Consider the following 23,615-nt stretch of genomic DNA (forward strand, 5'->3'; position numbering starts at 1 on the left):
CTTTCGTTTTTGTTCATCTACATTTGTGTTTTTCTTTTTTTTTCTCGCTTGGAGAAATATAAAATCCTGTGCATTATTTGTCAGTCAGATCAATCATTTATTAACGAGATCCACAATGAAGAAACCACTACCTTCACATCTCTGAAATGTTTCATAATTTAGCTGAATACTTTAGATTTGAAGTCGTATGCTGAAGGGAACTCCTCAGAGTTGTGGTCAGAAGAACTCGTGTGACCATTAGATGGTGCCAAATGCACAACTCACGAGACTCGCGTGTGTAACAAGAAGCAGAGAGTAGCGGCCGCATAGTTTTTGGTGACTCTTCCCTCAGGTGAAGCGCGCACAGGCGCCTCCGAGCAGAGCCGGTGGTGCCGCTGCGCGTTTCCGGACCCTCGGTTAGAATTCAGCTCGTGTTTGGAGGTCACTGCTCCTCTATGCAAATCAACGCTCCTCAAGAGCCCTCTGTTCCGCTCCGGGGTCACTGCAGAGCGCCAAGCCGCGGAAACACCAGTGGTTGTCAGGGAAGCTCTTGAGCAACAAGCCCATGATAGACCTTAAGAAGGAAGAGGAGGAGGAGGAGGGGGCAGAATCTCATTAGATTTCCTCCGATAAAGAAGGATCATTGTGTGGAGGTCTTGGTTCCAACGAGAACAGCACTCGAGGTCACATGTGGAAAATATGCCATGTAAGCGCTGCCAATATTCAAAAGATGCCTCCACACCCTACAATCCTCTTTTATATTTATGCGCTCACCCGGTTAGTATTTACAGCCGGCGGCTCCGTTAAACAACGAGCAGCGGATGCAGAGCGACAGCTGTCGGATCAAATTTGATCCCGAATGTCGATATTATGATCGCATTTTATAAGAAATCTTCCCACATACGGATGATGGGCGCACTGAGGCGTTTGAGCCATGGGCGCCCTGGCTATAATGATTCACTCACAGAAAACACCTCAGAGCTCCTGCAGGCATGCAGTTGTGCTAGCTTTTCATGAACAAGTTCCATTTCATCATCTTCAACAGAAGGGTATTTTAACTGTGGAGGGCTTCCGCTTCAAAGCCTATAGAAACGTTCCCATTCAGGGGCCACCCGAGCTAGGGTAGAACTGTGAAAACAGTTAATTGGCACGGCAGAGCTTTGAAGTGGTCTGAGGACCGCAGAGGCCTGAAACTGGAGGAGAGGAACCAGTGAGGTGGTACAAAAGGTAAAGAGGAAACTGAAACCCCAGAACGGAAAACTGAGATGCGAAACGCATTCAGGATAATTCCATGCGTAAACGTGACAAAAAAAGTTTGTGTATGGCTATAGGTTGCTCATAGTGTATAGCAAAGGATGGGAGCAGTGGTGCGCTGGGAACACAGTCGGACATTCCCTGCCTCAGGACACACCCTCCATGCTCTCTCTCTCCCTCTCTCCTTCATTGTTTCCCACACTGACTGTCGCCGCTAGGCTTCGTATCAGGTTGACAAATGACCAGCAAGCCGCTCGGAGGAGAATGTCCGCAAAGTGAAATCATTCAGCCCAAGAGACGCAACTTTGCTCGCTTTTCATGACGAGTGATGCGTGTTTTTGCCTTATTTTCGAGAGTGGATCAAGCCTGAAGGCAGACAGGAGCTGAAGAGAGAGAGTATCAGCTAATTGGGATGAGAGTTCACGTCAAGTGAACCGGCAGATTGGAGTTGTAAAGCCTCTTAACGCAGGCGGTGGAAGGAATACAGCGCGAAGGGAGCGTGTCCATGTGAATTGAGTGTGTGTTTGTGCGCTCGTGTCACTCCCAGTGGAAATCTGGCCACAGCAGCAAGGGGCTTGATCAGGTGAGCGCGTCTAGGTCTAGGTGGAGACAAACCCAAACGCAGACAGAGATAGATATGGTTCCTCTGAACTGGACGTGATGAAGTGGCTTTGCGGGAGCTCCAGGGTTTAAGACGGTACAAGAGGAGAGCTGGGCGGACTGAGGACGCAGGAAAGGCGGAGGGAGGGTGGTCACCACGAACACCAAAGCGCACCGCACAACCCGGTCCCCAATCCCTTGACGCAGGGATGGAGAGCACAAGAGCGCACAGGATAACTCGGCTCGATCCCAGAGGCTTGAGTGGGGAGATCAGCCAGAAGCCGGACGTCGGGACTCAGCGACACCGGGGACACCTCCACCTGCACCGGACTGTGATTTTTCTCGTCGCGCTCACGATACAACCGCAGGTAAGCTACCGATTAAGTGCTATTTCGGGCGGCATGCACTTAAAGCCCCTGTCGCTCACTTCCCACCATGGGTTACTTCGCATTTCAAATCCCAAGACATTCTCAACAATGAAGTCCACGCACACTGTCCCTTTCCCCTTTGTGCCGCCCTCAGTCTGCTCCTCCATGGCGCTGCGCCCACCTGTTGTTTCAGCCCGCTGGTGTCTGTTAGATATCCCATAGAACACAGAGCGACTGTAGCCCTTTCACATTAGCAGTGGTTGCAAACATCACAGCAAAAACGTTTGTCACAAATCACACATTTATTTTCGCTTTCTCATGAAGTCAGATAACGTATCTACTACATGCTTATGTCAAACAAAGAGTGATGAGGCAGATAACACAAATCAATCTGAACAACACACGAGTGCTCTATTCTATGTTATTAAATGATTTATTTGAATTATTTAAGGATTTTAGTGCAAAATAAACTCTTAATTGTTTTTGAGTTATACTTTAATAGACCTTAGATGAATAATGGAGATTAAATAAGATCCAAATTCCCAACCACACCTCCTCTGCTCAGTGTCTACAGTCACTGATAATAACGGAGTCACTGCATCTGTTTCCATTTGATGTTTGCCCGCAGGTACATTGTCAGCGTCAATACAATGGGATTTTTAGTCACTCTCTGGCTGACTGTGAATTCCTTACCCACTTTGTATTCAAGACTGACTTTCTTTTGTTGCTGCTTTATAACAACAACGCTCAGTAGTCACAGCAAGAGCTATTTTAACAACATAACAACACATTATAGGATTTGCTTTTTGCAGCATAGAATTTCTGGGTATAGGGAAGTGTTTTTTTTTTGTTTCTTTTTTTTTCCATTTTCATTTTCGCTCTGTGAGCTGTCAGGCAGCTGCTGCTCTCATTAAGATGACTACAACGTGTGACAGGACTCACCAGTATCAAGACCAGGCCCAGAGGTGCACCGGAGTGTGCGTGTGTGCACGTGTGTGCAACTGCATATGTGCATGTTTTTTCTGAACACTGAGCTCACATCCAGCATCTGTGCCTTGGGTGTGTGTGGAGCCCGGGGGCCACAGCCGAGTAAACTCCGGGGCGTGTGAACGCTGAACATTAAGGCCGCCCTGCGTGTCTCTCTCCGCACCTCTGCAACCCCTTCACAGCTGAGGAACAACACACTCCACTCCCTCCGTTCTCCGGCCGCACTGCAGAGTGAAACACAGGAACCTCTGCAGCTGCCGGTGCCCATTTATAATGCAGCAGAGAGGAGATATCTAAAGCCGTGGCTCATAAATGAGGCTCTTGACACTCAAGCAGGCACTAGTTGTCGTCCAGCTTTATTTTCTCCCAAAGCTCACTCTGCACGTGCGATTCTCTGTCCTTTAACCGAGTCCCAATCTTTGAAATGATTCTCTGGAATTCCTTCACATGTCAAGCAGGAGCTGTTTCACATTTTGTGTTATAAACTTTGTTCAAAGCAAACATTTCCACTTGAAGATAGAACAAAATATAGTTTATGAAAATAATCAATAAGAAGTGGGTTTTTCCTTTAAAGGAAATCTTCATAAAAACAATCAAAGCGTTAAACCAGTGCTTGATAGAGATCCATTTCAGTGGGGTCCAAGATGCAGACTGAGTGTTGTCTCCATACGGCAGAAGCAATCATTTAATTGCCAGTTAATCTGACAAGCACTAAATTATAACAGAAAATAGTTAAAAAGATTTGCCACGTCATTCCAAGAGTCACATAGGACTTCTTTAAATAGTTTGTTTTGTCCGTGCAACCGCTTTAAACGCAGCAATGTTCAGTTTGCAACAAGGAAACATGGGAAATCCTCACATCTGAGATGAGCACAATGCGTGGCATTTTTCCATGATATGTGTAATAGGTTATTAAAAAGATTACCACGCATTTACCCGCTCATTAAATAATCAGATAATTGCGTTTTAGTCTTGGCAATGAGAGTGCCACAAAAATGTGCTGACATATCCGAGCTATAAGCTTTGTTCAAAAGAAAAAAGAAAAAGGGCTTATCTGCTTTGTTTTGGGAACCTGAACTTTCCCCTAGAAGACTGTCCTCCTGTTCTCAGACAGGTGGACCAAGTTATAACAGTCTCACCTGCCTTGGATAGTTAACCAGAGGTCAGTTACTGGGCTTTCAATGTCAGCCTTCAGATGGAGAGGATTTGTTGTGGGACCAGCTGAATGTTGAGGGCTTTTAACTGCCAACGCTCTCCTGCAGAGATGGTCTGAGCCTTGGCGTGGATCTCTGTCTCTCTCCCTCTCTGTCTGTCTCTGTCTCTCTGTCTCTGGTCAGACTGAGCGCTGAAATGCTGGTATGCAGGGAATGACTTGGGCAGCGAGTAGAGGAGAGGAAGAAAGGAGGATGAGGAGTGATGAGCGCCACTGTATCTCCACAAGCCTTTTGATGTAGACAAGTTCACCCCACCACCAAAACCCACCCCCCCTCGCCCCCTCCCACCTCACTCCCTCTCACTCCCCTCAACCCCCCTACAGCCCAGGGACAGGGTGCAAGAGAGGGACACGCAGACCAGTAACAATGGGGACGACGGAGATTTTGGCTCGGTGTTGGGCTGCTCGGCTAAGACGGCGGACACATGAGATGTTGTTCTGTCCGTGATTGAGTGCACAACACCTCTGGGGACACATGATTCTGATTCTTGGACTTAACGAGCCATCCGTGTCTGAGCAAGGAGGCCAAACCGACTGTGAATTATTCAGATTTATTCATCAGCTGGGGTTTCAGACTGAAATAACAGTGGCTTTATTTTTTGTGTTTACTGTAGATTTTAAAAAGCCAAACACGCACACATGCACACATGCACACATACATACGTGGCGTGACCCTGGTGCTCCCAGACTCTCAGGGGGTCTTGTTAAGGCCCGAGTGTGTGTGTGTGTGTGTCAGTGTGTCACCTCCACACATCCTTAAACAGGGAGGGAGCGCGGAGAAAAGAATGGGAGGCAGATGAAAAGGAAGATGGCAACAATGCCGACGGCCGCAGAAAGAGAAATGACAGGAGCGTTCCCAGATAGAGAAAGAAGGGAGGAAGAGGAGGAGGAGGAGGAGAAAAAGAGAGTGCTATCACAGAGTCATGGTCCCCTGGGAGGAGAAAGTGAGAAATAAGAAGGGAGTGGTGGTGGCACATTGAAAGAAAGAAAGAAAGAAAGAAAGAAAGAAAGAAAGAAAGAAAGAAAAGAGGAGGAGACAAGGCAAGAAGAAGGAAGTAGAGAGATAAACAGGATTATATTGAGTATTGGTGTATTGTGATTTAAATGGAAAGGTTTGTTTTTCCTCTACCAGGGGTCAGACAGAGTTGTGGGAATCAAATTTACGTCCTCGTCTCTCGCTCTTGTTTGCTGTCTGAAGACTGTTGTGTTATAATACACTGATAAACAGATGATACGGAGGAGACACGCAGGCTCCCAGAAGCACAGAGACGCCGTTTTGAAGGAAACATGATAGTCTGCTCTCAAAGTTTCTTCACTCATTTCACACACTCGTGCATGTTTTTTTTTTTTTTTTTTTTTTTTCAATTTTCCAATTTTTATCATTTAAAATATCTTAATTTATTAAACATACTAAAGGTCCACAGAACAAATCCTGGAGAATAATAAAGATTTGCTGTTATTTTTACATTTTTACATATTTCTTTATACTTTTTCTGAAGATGTAAAAGGGGAGTTTTGGACAAATTTTGAGGAACTGGTGTTGAGCTCAAAAATGGGATTTTATTTCCTAGAATTTTGTTTTGCGATTCAAATACAATCACATTAAATCACTGCTGGTTCAGTTCATGAGTGACCAACTACACTATTCTGGCCACCTTCATGTGTAGCACGGTGTGCAGAAAACATGGCCTCCATGTGAGGAAAGAGATGTATTTTTTTTTTTCCTTGGGCTGCAAAATTTTCCTCTGTAAGTAATACCAACCCTCAAAGCAAATACAGCACTCACATTAAATAAACATCATTGGAGGAAGTGTGTGGAATTTCTTCTGGCGGGAGCTGGACAAGAAATTAGATGGCACCATCACGTCAGTAAACTAAACACAAAGGTTTAGCTAGCAGCTAGTTAGCTTAGCTTGTCACAAAGAGTAGAAATAAGGGAACACACCTAGACTGTTTCTAAAAATACTCACTGTTTAACATGTTAAAGTACATATTATTTGCTTAGTCTGAGCTGAAACCAAAGTCACTCAGAGTATTTTCGGGCCTTGCAGTGACTTCCTGTATCACAGCAGGAAAGAAAGTCAGAGCAAAAATTTGTCATGCTGTTCCCTTCTATGAAATCTATGTTATTCTGATTCTATGTTTTCATATTTTTGTCTGCATAGTTTGGAATCATTTTAGACACTTAAGGTCCAGTACATGTTCAAATTAGCTTCCTATAGCTCATGAAGGGGCTTCTTTCATGTATCGTTAGCAAGCATGTTTTGGTCAAATTATTACAATAAATGGTTTTACATTACTGGAAGAAAGTGTAGGTTAGAAGGATAAAGTCTTGACTTTCCTTATATGAGCAGAGCAAACTTGTGGGCCAGATAATGTAATAATGTAACACTATTCTTCCCACTCTTCCTCTCTGGACTCAGGCTGTGTTTGCTGTCGGGATGTTTGAGCTTCAGATTCATCATTTCCAGAACCCACATGGACTCCTGCAGACCGGAGACTGCTGCGACCTCCAGGCCAGCGGTGGACAACGCTGCTCGGCCAGGGACCAATGTGACACTTACTTCCACGCCTGCCTCAAGGAGTACCAGGCCCGCGTCGTCGCAACGGGAGCCTGCACTTTTGGGTCGGGCACCACGGGGATCCTGGGTGGAAACTCCCATCGAGGACACGATGGAGGAGAGAGAGGAGGAGGAGGAGGAGGAGAGGATGGGACTAATGGTCACATTGTCATTCCCTTCAAATACGCCTGGCCAGTAAGTACAGGGGCAGCGCTGGGTACCATTATGGTTACCACGGGAACAGGCAAAGCTTCAAGTGCAAAACCATAGACTCAAATTGAGGCTAGAGTGGAATAACGATGACACTTAGTTCACACTCACATGCAAATACGTGACAATAACCAAAATATCTATTTTTTACTAGTATTCTGACAGTCTGTATAAAAATATCTTCATGGTAAAACAAAGAGTAGAGAATGCTAAGCCGCTAAACTGGGATGATTAACAGCATGGTAGCATGGTAGCATCAATGCATAGCTCAAAACACCTATGTACTGTCTATTTTCAAAACAGTTAAAGCAATTGAGAAGGAAAATCCACTCTTAGGACAAACTGCACATTGCTCATGTCCGCACTGAGTCAAATATCCCATAAAGGCTGGGAACCGCTGGTTTAGATGAAATCACCAGAATGGAGGAAGATGTTTTTGCTTTACCGCGTCATTCAGTTCTCACATTACCTACCTTGATCTATCCAAAAGTTTCTTTTAATATGTTACAACTGTTGGTCTTTTGGGAGCTTTCTTCGCGGCGTATCAAACAATCTGAATCTGACACATGACATTACTGGCCGCTCCATCTTGTTCTCATTAAAGAGCAGAACAATTTATAACAGGTTGGTGTGACCAACAAAGATATTGATTATTGAATCCACTCTTTTCTTTCCTCTTCCAGCCCTCCGCCTTTCACTTATGTTAGTTTATTACCAATAATACAGGAGTCTATCTATCTATCTATCTATCTATCTATCTATCTATCTATCTATCTATGAAAATTTGAAACAAACATTACTGTGATTTTCATTTCCTCCCTCTCTCTTTGATTTTCTTCCATTGTTCAGACTTCAACAAGCATCGGGTGGGACATTGATTGGTTGTTGATGAAAATAAGATGCAGGACTCTTTTGTAAATCTGTTCTTTCATTCATAGTGTTTCTTTGTGCCATTTGAAATTTTAAAATGGCAGTAATGTGAGAAGTGCTTTATTCATGCTGGGAAACTCAGATGCGCTAATTTGGTGAAGTGCTTATCTCTTCAAATCACGTCCTTTTTCCAAAAATCCATTAGTCCATCTCTACACTCATTAGTAATTTCTTTCCTGGACTTTGTTCCAGCGATTAATGCTTGTTTATCAGCGAAACTAGAGCTGGAGAGAATCCCTCCAAAATGACTTGGCAGGGACACATCAGCCACAATTTTCCTCTGGATTTTAGAGGGGTTGTTTGTCCTTTCAATCAAAGAAATTGTCCTGCAGTATTTCTCCTTTCCTTTTGCTCCCAGCGTAGTCGATTTATTGCTCATAATGAAAACATTACACAAATGCCTACTAAAGGTTAGAACCCAGTGATTCTAATCCATAATCATATTCGGTTGTAATAATGTGGACTTACATTAATTTCCTGGAGACCTATCCTAACCATAACCACCACTTGCCTAACCAAGACTCAGTACTAAAACTGAATGATTTATGTTGTGGGGGCTTTTGTCTGAAAAAAAGAGCGACGACGAGTCCCCACGGTGTAACTGAGCTTTATGTCCCCACAACATGAGCAAAACAAGGCGACACACACAGAAAAATGTTGCGCAGAATTGATTTAGCTTTCTTTCTCCTTGATAAGTATCAGTCCATTTACCTGTGAGTCGCTCTGTCCCACAGCCAATTATCTTCCCTTATCTGCGTACAGTTTCCAGTGTGTGTGTTTCCGTATGTGTGCTGTATGCATGCTGCGTGTGTATCACACTTTCCTCGTGCCATTTTTTTTTTTTTTTAAATCTCTCTTTACTGTACGCTGTGGAGGTGTATGATTGGCAGGTGAGAGTGTGAGAAAGTTCTCCATCAGAAAGCCTACCCAGATCAGTTTCAGGGCCGGGCCGCGGGGCGGGCTCAGCTGTGGGGGAGAGAGAGGGAGAGCTGGGACACACTGTGGCAACCCTTTTTTTTTTTTTTTTCCTCTGAAAGACTTGCTTTATCTGACCATCTATGGGAGGTGGAGGCTGGTGGGCAGGAGGAGGAGGAGGAAAAAAGGTGAGGGAGGGAGAGTGATCCCCATGCCCCAGGTGAGGGGATGAACAGGTGAGCGTAGTCATAATGAGGAAAGGTGAGCTCTTTCTGTCCCCTGCCCTCCCTCCTTCCCTCAGTTGTTCAGTTTTTCTTTCACTAATCTCTTCAGGTGTGTGTGAGCTGTCATACGTGTGTGTGTGTGTGTGGATTCTCTTGTTGTAATTGGTTGTGTTACATTTGTTGTACATGTGGGTGTTTATCCCTTCTAGGCTGCTGTAAGTCTGCATGGGGATTGTTCTAATTAAGCCTCTAAATTACTTAGTTTTTCAGGCAGTTGTTGGCAGCTGTAAAATTTGCGTGTAACATGAAGGCATGAAAATCCTTTATTTTTAAAAAAACTATTTGTTTAGTTGTTAACCTACAGTTATCTCCCAAGAATTCTCGGAGAAGTGTGTGCACAAGATATCAATGTAGCAATGATAGTTTTTACATTTTATGTTGTTTTGAGATTAAACTGGTTAGAACTCGTTAAGTAGTGACTGAGTTAAATATTTCGATTGTCGTCCATCTCTCACGGTTCGTCACTAGTGGACGTTCCAGGCTAGTCTGTGGACGTAGGTAGCTATTGGAGACGTTGTCACTTTACATGGGTTTGCTGGATGCTCCAAGCCTGTTATTAGCATTTGGAGGAAGGAACCAAAGTTATGGATGATGTTTACTAGCAGTTAACTTTGGGGAAACTCTGTCAATCAACTGTATCATTGGTTGTTGCCTCAAAGTTGTACTTCAGTTTGGTGCTTGCCCACTTCACAGTGCTAAAGACTCATTCATCTGACATTGATGCGAGTGATGTGAGTCTCTTCTTTTTGTTTCTGAAGTTACCTTAGAAAAAGTGTGGAGAATTAATCCTGTAAATTACCTTACCAAAAACAAAAAAGACAGTAGATGTAATCGCATCGTCTCTGCTGTTTTCCTTGTCTGCTTTTGGATGTCAAAATCCAGATTTCAGCTTTGTCTCTGGGTCACTAGCAGTCTTGAGGGACATGGCTTCTTATTGACCCCAGCGTTAGAACCACAGACACTCAGCGGTCTGGGATGCTTTAGCTGCGGCGCATCCACGGAGACTGGAAAAGTTCAAAGGCTTCATAACCGCAAGGTCATTCCTTAAAGCCCCCTCTCTGTTGGTGGTTTCACTGTTGAATCTGTTTGCATGAAGAAGAGAAACAAAGAAAGCTGCCAAGAGTTTGTTCCTGATGATTTTCTGGGAGTGGTGGAGACAAATCAGTGAATGAATGTAGACGAGGAAACACGTTGGCAGCTACACAGAGTCGGAGGTTCTCTGCTTCCTCCTTTGTGTCGTATAGGTTCAGTGTAAAACCGCCACTCAACACACAATGTGGGAAGTGAATCTGATGTTTCCTGACCTTTTGTTACTCAGAACTAGTTCATCAAGGTCTGCTTAAGACCTGCTCTTTTGTTAAAAGACAAATGACAACATGAGAGGTGCCATAGAAATACCGCTAACATGAAGCAAGTGGAGTGAAGTCCCCATCGTTTGTAATCCATGTCAAAACTCATTCATGGTCAGGTTCACTGCCAGAGGCCATAGCTGGATGTTCCTGGGAAAGACTCACATTCACCGAAGAGTGTGTTCACAGATGTGTGTTCAGTGCACTTCCTTTCCTCATGCCCTGCCTCTTGTCTTGTCATTCGTGGTAAATGTAGCTTGTGTGTTTGCATAGATGTGAGTCTCATGTATTTGTGTATTTATCACAAACAGATAATAAATGACGGTTCATGTAGCATGAAGAGCAGAACTTGTAAACTATTAAGTCACGTTTCCAAGAGGGTTGTAAGAAAGATGTGTTGTGGCTAATACATAGTATTAAATATTCAGAGCTTAATAAATCTGACGTATAAATTTAGATGCATACACAGTTACTATGCCTCTAAAATGATCTTTTACTTTAGTAAAGTACTACTGGCATCCATCCAATCATACATTCATTATTACACAGGATGAAATATTAAAATTCCTTGTGCCATGATCCGAGGCAAAACACATTCAGAAGCTCAGTCCAAGTGAAAAACCGACCAGCAGGCTAGCAGTCAGCTACCAACTAGCAACCAACAAGAAGACACCAGCTAACTAGCCTAGCCAACAGCAGTAGGAAAGAAGTGATGGGAAATGTGACTACATGTCAACCAACACGTCTGCCTTGTGCCAAGATTCAGGGCAAGACACATTTGGAAACCCAGTCCAACTGAAAAAACGACCAGCAGGCTAGCAGCCTGGCTGCTAACTAGCCTAGCCAACAGCAGTAGGCAGTATGCGGCACATCACTGAGGTTTTCAAGTGGCACCTCCCTTCAACGTTGGATAGAAGAAGTTGGACAATGGTTCCCAGGACAATTGAGATATTTAATCCGTCCAGGTTTATCGCAGGATCTTCTCCTAGTTGGGAGGTACCCTGGAGGCATCCTCACTACCTCAACGGGTCCCTTTTGAGTAATTTAATCACAGTGTAAAAATATTCTATTGCACCTAAAAAATACAAAATACAAAAATACAAAGCATAGAAAGCCAATAGGGGATAATACCTCTGAGGAAATGCACTAAAAGGTTTATTTCACTCTAAACGCTGAGTACAAGTAATCTACTATACAATAGATACTTATATATATATATATATATATAGTAGTATCTATTGCAATAGTCAAGTGAGTACAACTTATAAGGATCTGTCAGTCCCACGCCTGACTTTCCACCACTAGACATAAATTCTTGTTGCAAATCCTCCCCTTCTTTCTTGTTGCTGTTTACACATATCACATAAATAGTGTTTAACAGTAATCTTTTTCCCTCCTCTGTTTAAAGATAATCCACTGGAGCTTCTTTTTCCCAAAGAAATACACTGTAGTCTTTGTGATATTTGTTCGCAGCGAGTTCTGAAAAGTTTCCAGAGTAATCGTGACGTTGTTTCTAAAGAGACACATCATAGTTGAGATTCTCAAATGTAATTCTGTTTTAACTGCGCTGAGCACCATAGCCAACGTTCCTTCATCTTCCCCTGTGTTGGGGTGGCAGTTATCCGATAACCTTAGCACATAATAGCTGAAGCTATTGAGGCGAGCGTGCAAGTCACACAAAGCAGCTTCTTCTCAAAGCAACATGCAAAGTGCAGCCGACATGCAAATATGCTCACATGGACACATGGTAGCTGCTGTGAACTGCTGAGTCTTCCCACGGCTCTTTGTCGGGCTCTCCCGTCTTTATCAGTATTGAAGTGAAGCAAGAGAGCTACGAATTAAAGTGCAAGTGCATTTGATTTAGAAACAGAACCCCAGGCTAATTACAGAAGTGACTTCAACACTTTAATGGCTTCATTGTCTTCGTTGGTAGTGGTAGTTTAGTAGTTTGTTGTAGAGAATCCGCAAAGTGAACATGTAACGTTTCAATGATTTGTCAAATTCGCTTATTTGCGTTCTGTCGGAGAGATAGATGGAAAGACTGACATCGATTTCATGTCTGTTCACGTCTGGAAGAAGTCAGGTGACCTACATACGTAGGAAAAAAGTCGCCTTAGGGAGGAGGTTGGGGTGGAGGGATGGGTCAGCTGGAGTTTAACACTGGAGGCCACTGTTTGCTTCCTACTTCAGATTGATAATCCTCAGTAAACGCTGTGTAATCATGAAAAGCAATTGTGTCAATTGTGTTTAGGTGTGCGCAAACCTAAACAAACCTTTACCAAAACTACCAAAATTACAGCATTGTTACAACACTATTATAATATTTTTGTCGTTGTTTATTTCTCAATTATCTTAAGGTGATTTTGTACTTTTTACATCCAAGGTACAAACCACCCCCATAGATGTTTAGGCTGCAGCACTTGTTGAACAAAGATCTCCAGACTAGGAGTCGAACGGCGGATGTGTCGCCGTCTTGGCACCTCTGCTGGTTGCCGGGCAACAGCCAAGAAATAGTCTGGCATGTACATTATATGTTGTTTTTACACTTTATTCAAACAAAGGTGTAGTGTGTTAATTAATGAGCTTTGTTGGTGCTGGAGGGGGATTACGTTGTCGTTGGGTGTTGTCCAGGCTTACCGTCTTTATGCTAATCAAGGTAAGTTAGCTGGATGCTAGCAGTCAAGTCAAGATGAAGTTCTAAAATTAAATGCAGCAGAGGTATAAGAAGTAAAGAACCAATTCCAGATAACCGCTGGTTGGTAGCCTACAGTAATTGAATTCACTTTGTTACTTTTCTCGACTGAAACTGAGGAGAAGGAACGGTCACTATGATCACACACAGCGCTCTGCATTCCTGTTGTGTGGGAGCCGAGCGGAGGGAAGTCAGCGGAGGGAAACGAAACGAGAGGAACATAGTTGGAGCTTTCTTTCTCTCCCCAGTCTCTTTTTCACTCTTTCTCCGCCTGTCGTTTGTGCTCTCCTCTCTTTTGTCCCCTAATTGACTCTCCTACGCAGCCTTGCATACCTGCATGTATGCTGATACTGCTGTGTGCATTGTCTGTATGTACAAACCTGCAGGCATTCGCGCACACACACACACACATACACATTTGTCCTTTTCAGTTTTCCCTATATCGACACACCCAAACACACAGATCATGAGTGCATCAAGCGTCACACACACAAAGCACGAAGCGGTTAATTTCATCAGGATCCAGAGCTTGTGTTTTTTAGAGATAAGTTAATAACTCGGGGGTAAACGTCTCAAGGGTGACGTGTTTTAATGATTTCATTTGTGTGCAAATTGGATTGAGAGTGGGAGTCTCTTTATTAGAGGAGAAAAGAGGCAAATGAACCTTGATTTACATGATCACTGTGAAATTACAGTGCGCCCATGTCTGGGTGTGTCATTGTTTGTCGGTGAAAGCAGGTCTCATCTTTCAAACAGATACACAGCCGTAATTACAAAAAAATGTTTCCTTTCAGTGCCATCGATTTGTTCCTTTCAGCATCATTTACCTTTCACACTCTCGTTCCCCCACTGGAATCTCTTGTTGCAAATCTTTTGTGTGTCGCTGCTGATGTTCAGCCACATCGTGTCCCCGTGGATTACATGGAGCAGACAAAGTTACAATACACCGATCATAAATCCTCCTCTTTTCTCTGTGGTTTCCTCTGTTGCCCGAAGCTCAACAGGAGCAGCCACAAACAATTTTAGGCATCACATTGTGAAACATTTGAATCTCGTTGTATACTACTTGTTGTATACTTAACACGCATCAGTGAGTGTGTTTACATACTTACGAAATAGCCTGTTGGGACTGAGTGTTTACCTGATAACCTATGATTTTAGTACTTAGCCTTAGGCACTTTTAAGCTTAGGAACCTGCATTAGACTAATCTGGAGATAAAGTTTGATTTAGCTCTTACAGTCTAAAACATTTTAATGAAACCTGTTTTTATGTCTGCACACGTAAACATCGTATCCAGAAGTCCACCAGAGAGAAAGAAACAGGGATAGTGTTGCATGTGTACGGTACATCGTATACAAAATCTTTAATCCTGCAGACAAACTGCACAGAGGAGCTTTTTGGTCAAGTGGCGCCGCAGAAAAACAAACAAAGAAAGTAAATTGCAATATGTTTTTCAGCCCTGAATGAGTCAAAGAGTCTGTGCATTGGATTTAGGCTCATGATCTTGCAGAAACTGAATATAACATTCATAATAGCTTAGAAAGGGACATTTATGTTGAAACAATCAACTTTACACCTGGCTGTAGAAACGGCGTTTCACGTCCTCCTATAGGCTGGATGACGCTAAATTCAACACAGTCTGAGCGTCTGTGCTTAAAGAGCCAGCATATACAGATCAGTGGCGCATGATGTTAGCATTTATTGTGACGTTTTTATGTCCATTATGTTAAAAATTGTGATAAGTCACTTTACTTGGATACTTATTTGCATGCAGATAAACCCAGTGCATCTCATTATAAAATTTAGTGAGTCACTTTTTAACATACACCGCCAAAATAATAATAATAATAATAAAAGAAAATCAGTTTACTGTCATTAATATCTGTGGTAGGAAGATGTAAACAGTAAAGATGTGTGACGCTTTACCAGGTGCAACCAAAATAACAGGAGAGTGTCCTCAACAGAGGTCTAATCAGAGACATCAAGTAGACGTGTGGTAGGACGCACAACATATATAATTTGTGTGATGGTCTTATGACTGTAAAGTGAAATTTCTTTTCTTTTTTGAAAACATTTGACTGCACAGAAATGCTGATACAGATTTGTGTACCTCTTCCTACACTGACTAACACTATTCTACCCAACACCAAACCCCAGAGGCCACAGTCAGCGTCGGTCTAAACCAGCACTAAATAAGGATGAAGCTCCTCCTTTGCATCACTTTTCTCATTCTCTTGTGAAAATATTGGGTGGTTTGTTTATGAGGACTAGAAATCTGAACCCACGCACACTGATAACACGCACCACTCCCAGTCTGGTCCTGTTTTCCCACTCATAGCGCCACTCTCTGAAAGCGCAGCCGTGGATGTGAAGCGTCCAGTGGCTAGACAAGGTAATTTCCTGCGGAAGTAAGAGAGGAGGAGGAGGAGGAGGGGGAGGGGTGGTGTCGGTGGGCTGTGAAGGCGAAGCGGAGGGCGACAGAAAGAGTTCAGATTAATAGACGAAAGGGTAAAGTTGACGTAAGCACCGCGGAGGGAAGAGAAAGGAAGTGAGGATTGGGGGAGGGGGCTGATCTCAGAGTTGGGCACAGGTGTTTTGGTTGGAGATGTGTGTGTGTCATGACGGCTTACTCACACTATGGAGGAAATAATACGCAGCAGGAGGTGAGGGCGGAGCTGGTGAGGGTAGCACATGATGATGATGATGATGATGATGAGGTAGGACGGCAAGCAGCGTGACGGAACGTCCTGTCAAGAGCACTCTGTTGTTCCACAGCGTTTGAAGGAGCCGCATTGTTTAGTTTAACTCAATTAACCCTGCAGGAATCCCACCGTCACACAGACACAAAGGGGTAGCGACACCGAGAGGGTCAGACAGTCATAAAAAGTAAAATACATTTACCTATGTAACTTGTTTCAGACGGAAAACACTGCAATTGTCACTCCAGTATCTGACAGCTGTAGGAACAGACCGGGGTTTCATTTTAAATGATTTAAAAGACTTTCTGTTTAAAAAATAAAAACACATATGTAGGGATTCATTTATGCTGCAAGTTTGTAGTAAGTCAGACAATTTAAATTTAAATTGTGCTGAAGAAGAAGAGGAAGAAGTATGAAGCTCCAAGGAACTTAAGTAAAAACTCAGGATAAACAAAATTACAATAAATACAATTAATAGGGGACATTTACTCTTTATTTCTGAAAGTTTAATGTATAGACTGAAGTTAATGCGTTACAGACCACAGTTACTGGAACATAAAGGAAGATGAAGGCGTTCAGATGGTAAACAGAAACCATATGGAAAAACAATGTGTCTCCTTTTCCCATTGAAGATGAGCTTCCACCAAAGAGGAATTTCATGTTGTAGCCTCTCAGACTACAAGTCCCACGAACGAACAACAGAATACATTGTTTGTCTGCCCCCCTCCACTACGACACTACTATGACGCTGAGAGCCATTTTCTGACCTAACGCCTCAATCATGCAGGAAACCTGCCTTTGAAACACTGGATTAATAACTCTAAATGAATGAATTAATCCTGCCTTTGTCATGGCCCGCTGCAACAGAAAAAAAAAAATATTCTACTGATGTTAAATATAGAAAGAGAACTGGTTTATGTCATGGACCTCCTGTCGGCTTACAAAGGGAAATGAAAAAAGAAAAACTAAGTAGTAACCGCAGTTAAAAGTTGTAATCAAACTAAAAAGAAAAGAGACAAAGAGAAGTTTTTATGGAAACACTCATGGTGTCTGGTTTTAGAAAAAGGAAAGTGGAAATGACCCACATGTCTCCTATTAGGCAAATAAAAAAAAAAAAGACAAAAATCGCTCAGATACAATTGGAGACAAATGATACTTTTGATACTATAAGTAAGTCCAACATATTCTGTGCTGGTGATAATGGAGAATCTTTAGGGAATGAGCGCTTCATCCTCCAGTGAAGGTGAGCAGAGAGTGGGGAGTGAAGGCAGAGGGGTGCCGAGGTGGAGATGATGGCGGCAGCGCAGGTGGACAGATGGAAAGTGAGTGAGGGCAAAGAGAGGAAGATAAAGTCTGGCGCTAATTATATCCACAATGGTAGAAAAACAGAGGAGACGCTGAGAATGTCAGAACAGAGACGTGTAATTATAGAGACGGGGTCATGAGAGCAGGGTGGGGTGCAGGGCTGCACACCGGGGGTCTAATTCCTCATCTTGTGCTCTCTGTGAGTGTGTGTGTGTGTGTGTGTTTTCCACCTGAGGGCAGGGAGATGGTCGGTATTGGATAATATCCGCAGAGACTTTAGAAATTCGCGGATTAGCCACTGTAACGTCATGTCTCCCACTCTCCTGGGCATTCACCACTCCTTGATTCAAACAGGCTGGCGTCTTTTCTTTGTTGTGAGCCTAGAATCTGTTAATGACACAATGATCATAGTCTTTGGGGCGCTTGAGTCGTCAGAGGGAATTTTATCTTCGTCTGAAATGCTGGATCTTTTCAGGATTTGACCTTTTGCAGAGAGAACCCATAGACTTCCACATGTACTATATGGACTTGTCTCACAATTATGTAAAAAAACGGAGCCTGCTGCTGGAATAGTAATGGCATTGTTACTGTGGTTACCTCCACCTCTAATTTATAGTGCAGGTGAGGTGTCAGCCATCCAATCCGGCTGAAGCACGGCTGCTGTCATGGCAACCGTTTGCATGTTTGTGTGTGTGTGTGTGACTCTCTAATTACTCAAGCTTTCTGGTGTGGCAGAACAACAAGCGTTCGGATGCAGATTATGAATATTGAAAGTTGCGCTGGCAATTTTGTTCACTTCATCATTTACACGGAAGATATTTGATTAGCATTTTGTCTCCCGCTCGGATGTGCGTGGGTCGTGTGTGAAGCGTAAAGTCTGAAGGGGACTTTATGATGAAGTCCTCCTGGCAGGATTTTACGGGTTGAGGTTGTGACATTTGATTATAATAAGATTTCTATTGTTTGACAAGCTGTGGAGCTGGCCCAAGGTTTGATGGTGAACATTAAAAAAATGTCTCTGGCTTCTAAATTAAAAAGCTTCACTTTTAAAGTGAGGATCAACGTCAGTGAACTAGAGGGAGTTCACGAGTATAAATACCTTAGAAATGTTTGGGACTAGAGTTTGACCATAACAATAAATGTTAGGGAGAGCCGATGGGATTCATCTTTAAACCTTGAGGCAAAACAGACATTTCGTACAGCTCTATTATTTATACATGCTGCATATTTTCTCACTTGCTTTCAAACCACTAACGCTGCTTTTTTAATCAGTCTATCAAACGTCGGGGCCAAGAAACCCCTGGGGGTTTATCATTTAAAAGATAAAGTAGTTCATTTTACTCAGACAAAACTGAGTAACCTGACCTTACAGTTAAGCGTCTCCACCATTTAATCCCATTATAATACTGAGCAGCCATAACATTATGACCACCTTCCTAATATTGTGTAGATCTCCCTCGTGCCTCCAAATCAGTTCTGACTCATCAGAGAAAGGACATGGTGTCCTGTGGTGTCTGGTAAGAGTGCTGTCAGTGGGGGGCCTTTGTATCCACTGGGTTGAGGGGAGGGGCCTCTGCATGAATCAGGCTTGTTCCAGTGCATCCAACAGATACTTGATCAGTTTAGGATCTAGTGAATTTGGAGGTCAAGTCAAAACCTTGTGCTTGTTTTCACGTTTTTTCCTAAACCTTTCTTTTTCTCGTGTGTGTGCCTGTTGCCATTAAGGAGTGTCATTACTATTAGGTGGGGGTGCCTAGTCTGGTCTAGGTGGGTGGTGCACGTCTAAGTAACATCCACATGAATGAATGCCAGGTCCAAACTTTCACAAGATGGTCAATATTATTTCCTTCTCTTGTCAGTGGTTTTAATGTTGTTTCTGATCAGTGTATATGTTCATTACTAGTAGACTTTAGTGTTAATTAACCCAGGAACCCAAAATACACAAGAAGGAAAGAATAAGAAGTTGCAAGGCCTTCTAGTGCCTGAATAAAGTCATCAACCAGTCACTACTTACATATGAGCGAACTGCTGTGACAGTGATCGCCATCAAGGAAAATCAGCTTCAGCTGCAAACACGTAGTGCTTGATTGTCAGTGTTCTCCTTTATACTTGTCTCTGTTAAATAAACAAATACAAACGTCTGCAGAGGACACAATACCATGATTAAATGATTAAAGAGACAGATTAAAGAAGACAAATACAGTGCCCAAGAATAATATATATATAAAAAAAATCTCTCTTTTGCCTTTCATTAGTCCACAGGATAAATTAAAACCTAATTTAAAGCAACATTTTCCTCCCTGAAAGTAATCACACAGTGCACTCCCATCTCATAATCATACATGAATTAGGACAATTGGAAATGAGGTGAAGAAGTGGAAATGCTGGTGATGAAAATAATGATTACATGATTAAAAACAAAAAAGATCAAAACATAGAGGTGAAAGAAAGTACCACCAATTAATCCATAAACCCAGGTGATAAATGATAAGAGATTAAAGGAGTAATCCAGATGCTTATACTTGTAATTGCAGTCTATTGTAATCACATTGTATAACTATAACAATTTGGTTTGGTTTTATTTGAGAGGGTTTTTTTTTGTATCATTATTTCCAGACATGACTCCCTCTGAGGCCTGTGAGATTTTGTATTAATTATAACAGCTTTTAATCGCCACACTTCAAATTAATTAAGTCCAGTTAATCACAAGCGCAGCAGGTCACACTGAATTTAAAAGGAAGGTAAAATTTGTCTGCAGGCATACATTTAATTGAACAAGAAATTAGTTTCAGTTGAAATTAACACACCAATTCACAGGAAATCTGTAAAAGAATAGACAAATAAAAGTTAACGTTGACTAATGTCATATGAGTAATAACCAGTAGCTTCTCTATTCAGATAAATCGTCGTTGAACCACTCACATCTGCCAAAGAAAAAACAGCAGTAAATCTTGAACAAAGCTAAAATAAAGGAAAGTGGACTTGTTGGAGTTTTCTAAAAGGCGTTAACACCACAACCTTCTTATCGTTAGAGACCCATTAATTTGTGAAAAGACAATACGCCCACGTTAATGTGATCAACTTCCTCTATTGTGTCGATTCAGACCTATTGTCATGTGAGCTTCAGGTGGGCACCACCCACAGATTTCCCTTATAAAAAAAAAAATGAAGAACTGAACACGTCATTTGGATAAGTGGAAAAATGTCTTCATTTGTACTTTTAGTTAGAGTATTAGTATTAGTCAGAGTTTTTTACATTTTCTTATTTCTTCAATGGATCTGAAGATAAATATGTCCTGTCCCATTTCATTTATTCAGTAATCAGACTATTCTACTTCAGTTTTGATCTGAGTTTCAACGCATGGATGAATGAGTGACAGTCTAATATTTACTCGAACATTTTTCTTAAGCACCACACACTGCGCAAACTAAACCAAACCAAACTAAAGACCCACAAAAAGGAAGTCATAATGGAGCTATTTATTTGTGAGTGAACTAAAATGACACACAATCCCATTTGTTGTCTAAACTGATAAACGAAACACGCTGTCTGCAGCGATCTCAAGTTATTTCAGGCTCCGAATGAAAGGGCTGCATGCGGAAAAATAACGTTTCCCTAGTAGGGTAACAACATTGAATGGCTGTGTGTCTGAATTGCGTGAACGTACGCTGGCACGCTTGCTTGCGTGTGTGTGTATGCATTAGTGTGTGTTTGAGCTCTGAGGGGAAATTCCTCTCTCAGGGCTGGGAGTCCTTCCTGTCGTAGAGCTGTGTTTGTACAGCCTGGCTTTGTCGGGATATCCTACCCTGCCCATGTCTGAGAGAGAGAGAGAGGGAGAGATAGAGGGACGGACGGACCAAAGGGGCACCAGTAAGAGGGGGTGTGGGTGGGGGTGGGGGGAGGAATGGATGGAGAGTAAAGGCCCAGACGCTCCAAACCGACATCAAAGAAGTTGCAGTGACAAAGCCCGTTTCCTCACACGTCTGGGCCAAACTCTGGCACTTACTCTTATCATAAAGATGAAATCCGTTGCTCTTCTCATGCACGTTAAGAAAAAAATCTAGGGCCAATGGATATCACCTCGGCTTTGTGCGTCACCTCCCTCGGGAGTCCAGCTGACCAACTCTAAGGGATGAATGAGAGGTGGAGCAGTGGAAAGGGACGTCAGACGAGTGTGACTGTCTTAAACCTTCATTTAATAGAAGTTGGAGTATAATGGCAAACGTCCGCCGAGTGGTTTCCATCAGCGTAGTCTGCTGTAATCCACAACCTCCAGACGTCCAGACCCCAAACCCCTACCACCGCCTGAGGGAAGGGTCGACTTATCATCTAGACTAATTCTCTTGTTTTGATGTTGTCTCGTGAATTTTCGGGGAAAAAAACCCTGTGTTCCCTCCTCTCACGCCAGACTCAGAACACCTGCACACGTAATGACCGGCGACGAACAGGGACGGAGTTTCTGTGCAGGAGTCCCAGTCGCTGACCCAGAGTCACAGAAATATCAGACCGAATCTATAAAGCTGATGAAGGGAAGTTGTTGAGACACAAAGACACAACAACCAAGATGTGATAGTGAGCGCAGAGGAAATCAAATATCTAACACTGAGACCGGCAGCAGCGTTTTGCTCGGGACATATTTTACTTACAAATTCATATTGTTCACATCTGAAAAATTATCAAATGTCTTCCAAAGTATTAGATCAAAATGATCTGCTTTTTAGACAATGTTTCAACAGTGAGTACATAAGAAATAGTTCTTTATTTACAAAATGCAACTAAAAAAAACACATTTCAACCCTAAATCCTATTTTTAGGGATGCGTACAAGTAAATCTAATCAGAAAGCCTGAATGAATCAGTCTGTAAAGTCTAGGCTAAACAGATTATGACTGAAAGTTTCCAAATGGAGGGGAACAGATTCAGGCAGCAGGAACGGGATAAAACGTGACATTTTGACTCGTCGGATGCAGGTGTGACCAGTAACTGGTTGTAAATGTCTACAATAAAGGCCGTTAATTGCTGGAGAAGAGACACCATTGCTTTAATTAATCCCTGCAGAGCCTCTCCCGCTATGACAAATCGAAATGTCTGATTCAGATTTATTTGGGAAGGATTAAGAAACAAGGGGATCTACCGTAGCGAGGCTGTCAAGGTACAAGATTTATCTAGAGTTAAAACCGAAACAAGTGGAAAAAACAACAACCCATTTTTTATTCATTCATTATTTATTTTTTCCTTTTGTGCGCGTGAAAACCTTGACGAAGTTTAATCTTCACTTTTCATTCGGACCACAAAACATAAAAGGAAACAAGCAGTGTGTGTTCTCGCTGATGGTGTTTCAGTGACTCCTTTTCATGTTCCCATGCTGGCTGGGTGGCTCTGTTGATGCAGCACTTTAGTCCAGACTGAAGTATTTCAGTCACTAATGGACGTAGAAATCACAGACATTAATGGACTAAAATCTGCAAGACTAATGACGTTCCCATCAGACTCAGCTGCACTTTTTTTTTTTGTTCCGGCCCTAATTAGCGTGGTAAATATCATACACATGAAACATATGCATATCAAATTACAACATTAGCACTCGGGGAGCTCTCCTCACAGAAACAAGTGTCTCAGTCGTGTTTCCAGAAAGCTAATTTGAGCAGTCAACTCTGAAGTCTCTTTCAGGCAGAAAACTAAATAATACTTGTCAGTCTTCTTATTTTTCTTATCTCTGTTTTGAGAAGAGAGATTTTTTCTCTGCACACACACACAATAATGACACAAGCACATGCACTACACACACCTTTCCCATTATGTCATTTCCCCGCTGTCACCACTCTGCTCATTATCGCCACAAACGGCACAAATAACTATAATGTTGTTTGTGTTAGAGCATGTTAAAAATATCTCTCCTTCTCTGATTGTGATCTTATCAGCCTCGTCTTTTTTGTTGGATTTTCCTCTCTCCGTGCGTGTTATTTTTAAGCCCCGCTGTTCCTGATTGCGAGATGAGTTGCTTTGAGAGTGTGCGTGCTTGGGAAAGATTGTCAGGAAACGGTCATTACTGGCGAACGTGTGAATCTTTTCCGACGCAGTGGCTGTTTTTTTCGTTTTAACTTGGTAAGCATGGTTATTTTGACCCTTCCTGGCCACCTTACACAACCACAACCGTACCAGCGGGGCCGGCCGCAGATACACGACTCATCGCATCAATAACTGCATCATGACTTACCTGGCTGTGTGTATGTGTGCGTGTGTGCGTGTGGGGGAAATGAATAGGATA

The 23,615-nt window shown here is 42.7% G+C and overlaps 1 protein-coding gene across 2 annotated transcripts in view; it reads left to right on the plus strand.

Annotated features, from left to right (window-relative positions):
* Nucleotides 1-529: 529 nt before the first annotated feature.
* The window catches only part of LOC125014160 (protein jagged-1b), a 46,158-nt gene continuing 23,072 nt past the window's right edge, over nucleotides 530-23,615 (plus strand). For both annotated transcript variants that reach the window (XM_047595224.1, XM_047595225.1), the window contains exons 1-2: nucleotides 530-2,201; nucleotides 6,825-7,157. In XM_047595224.1, coding sequence (XP_047451180.1) covers nucleotides 2,043-2,201; nucleotides 6,825-7,157 — 492 coding nt within the window. In that variant the 5' untranslated portion in view covers nucleotides 530-2,042. The remainder of the gene's footprint in view (nucleotides 2,202-6,824; nucleotides 7,158-23,615) is intronic.

Source organism: Mugil cephalus, chromosome 9 (genome assembly GCF_022458985.1).
Source record: "Mugil cephalus isolate CIBA_MC_2020 chromosome 9, CIBA_Mcephalus_1.1, whole genome shotgun sequence".
Taxonomy (NCBI): domain Eukaryota; kingdom Metazoa; phylum Chordata; class Actinopteri; order Mugiliformes; family Mugilidae; genus Mugil; species Mugil cephalus.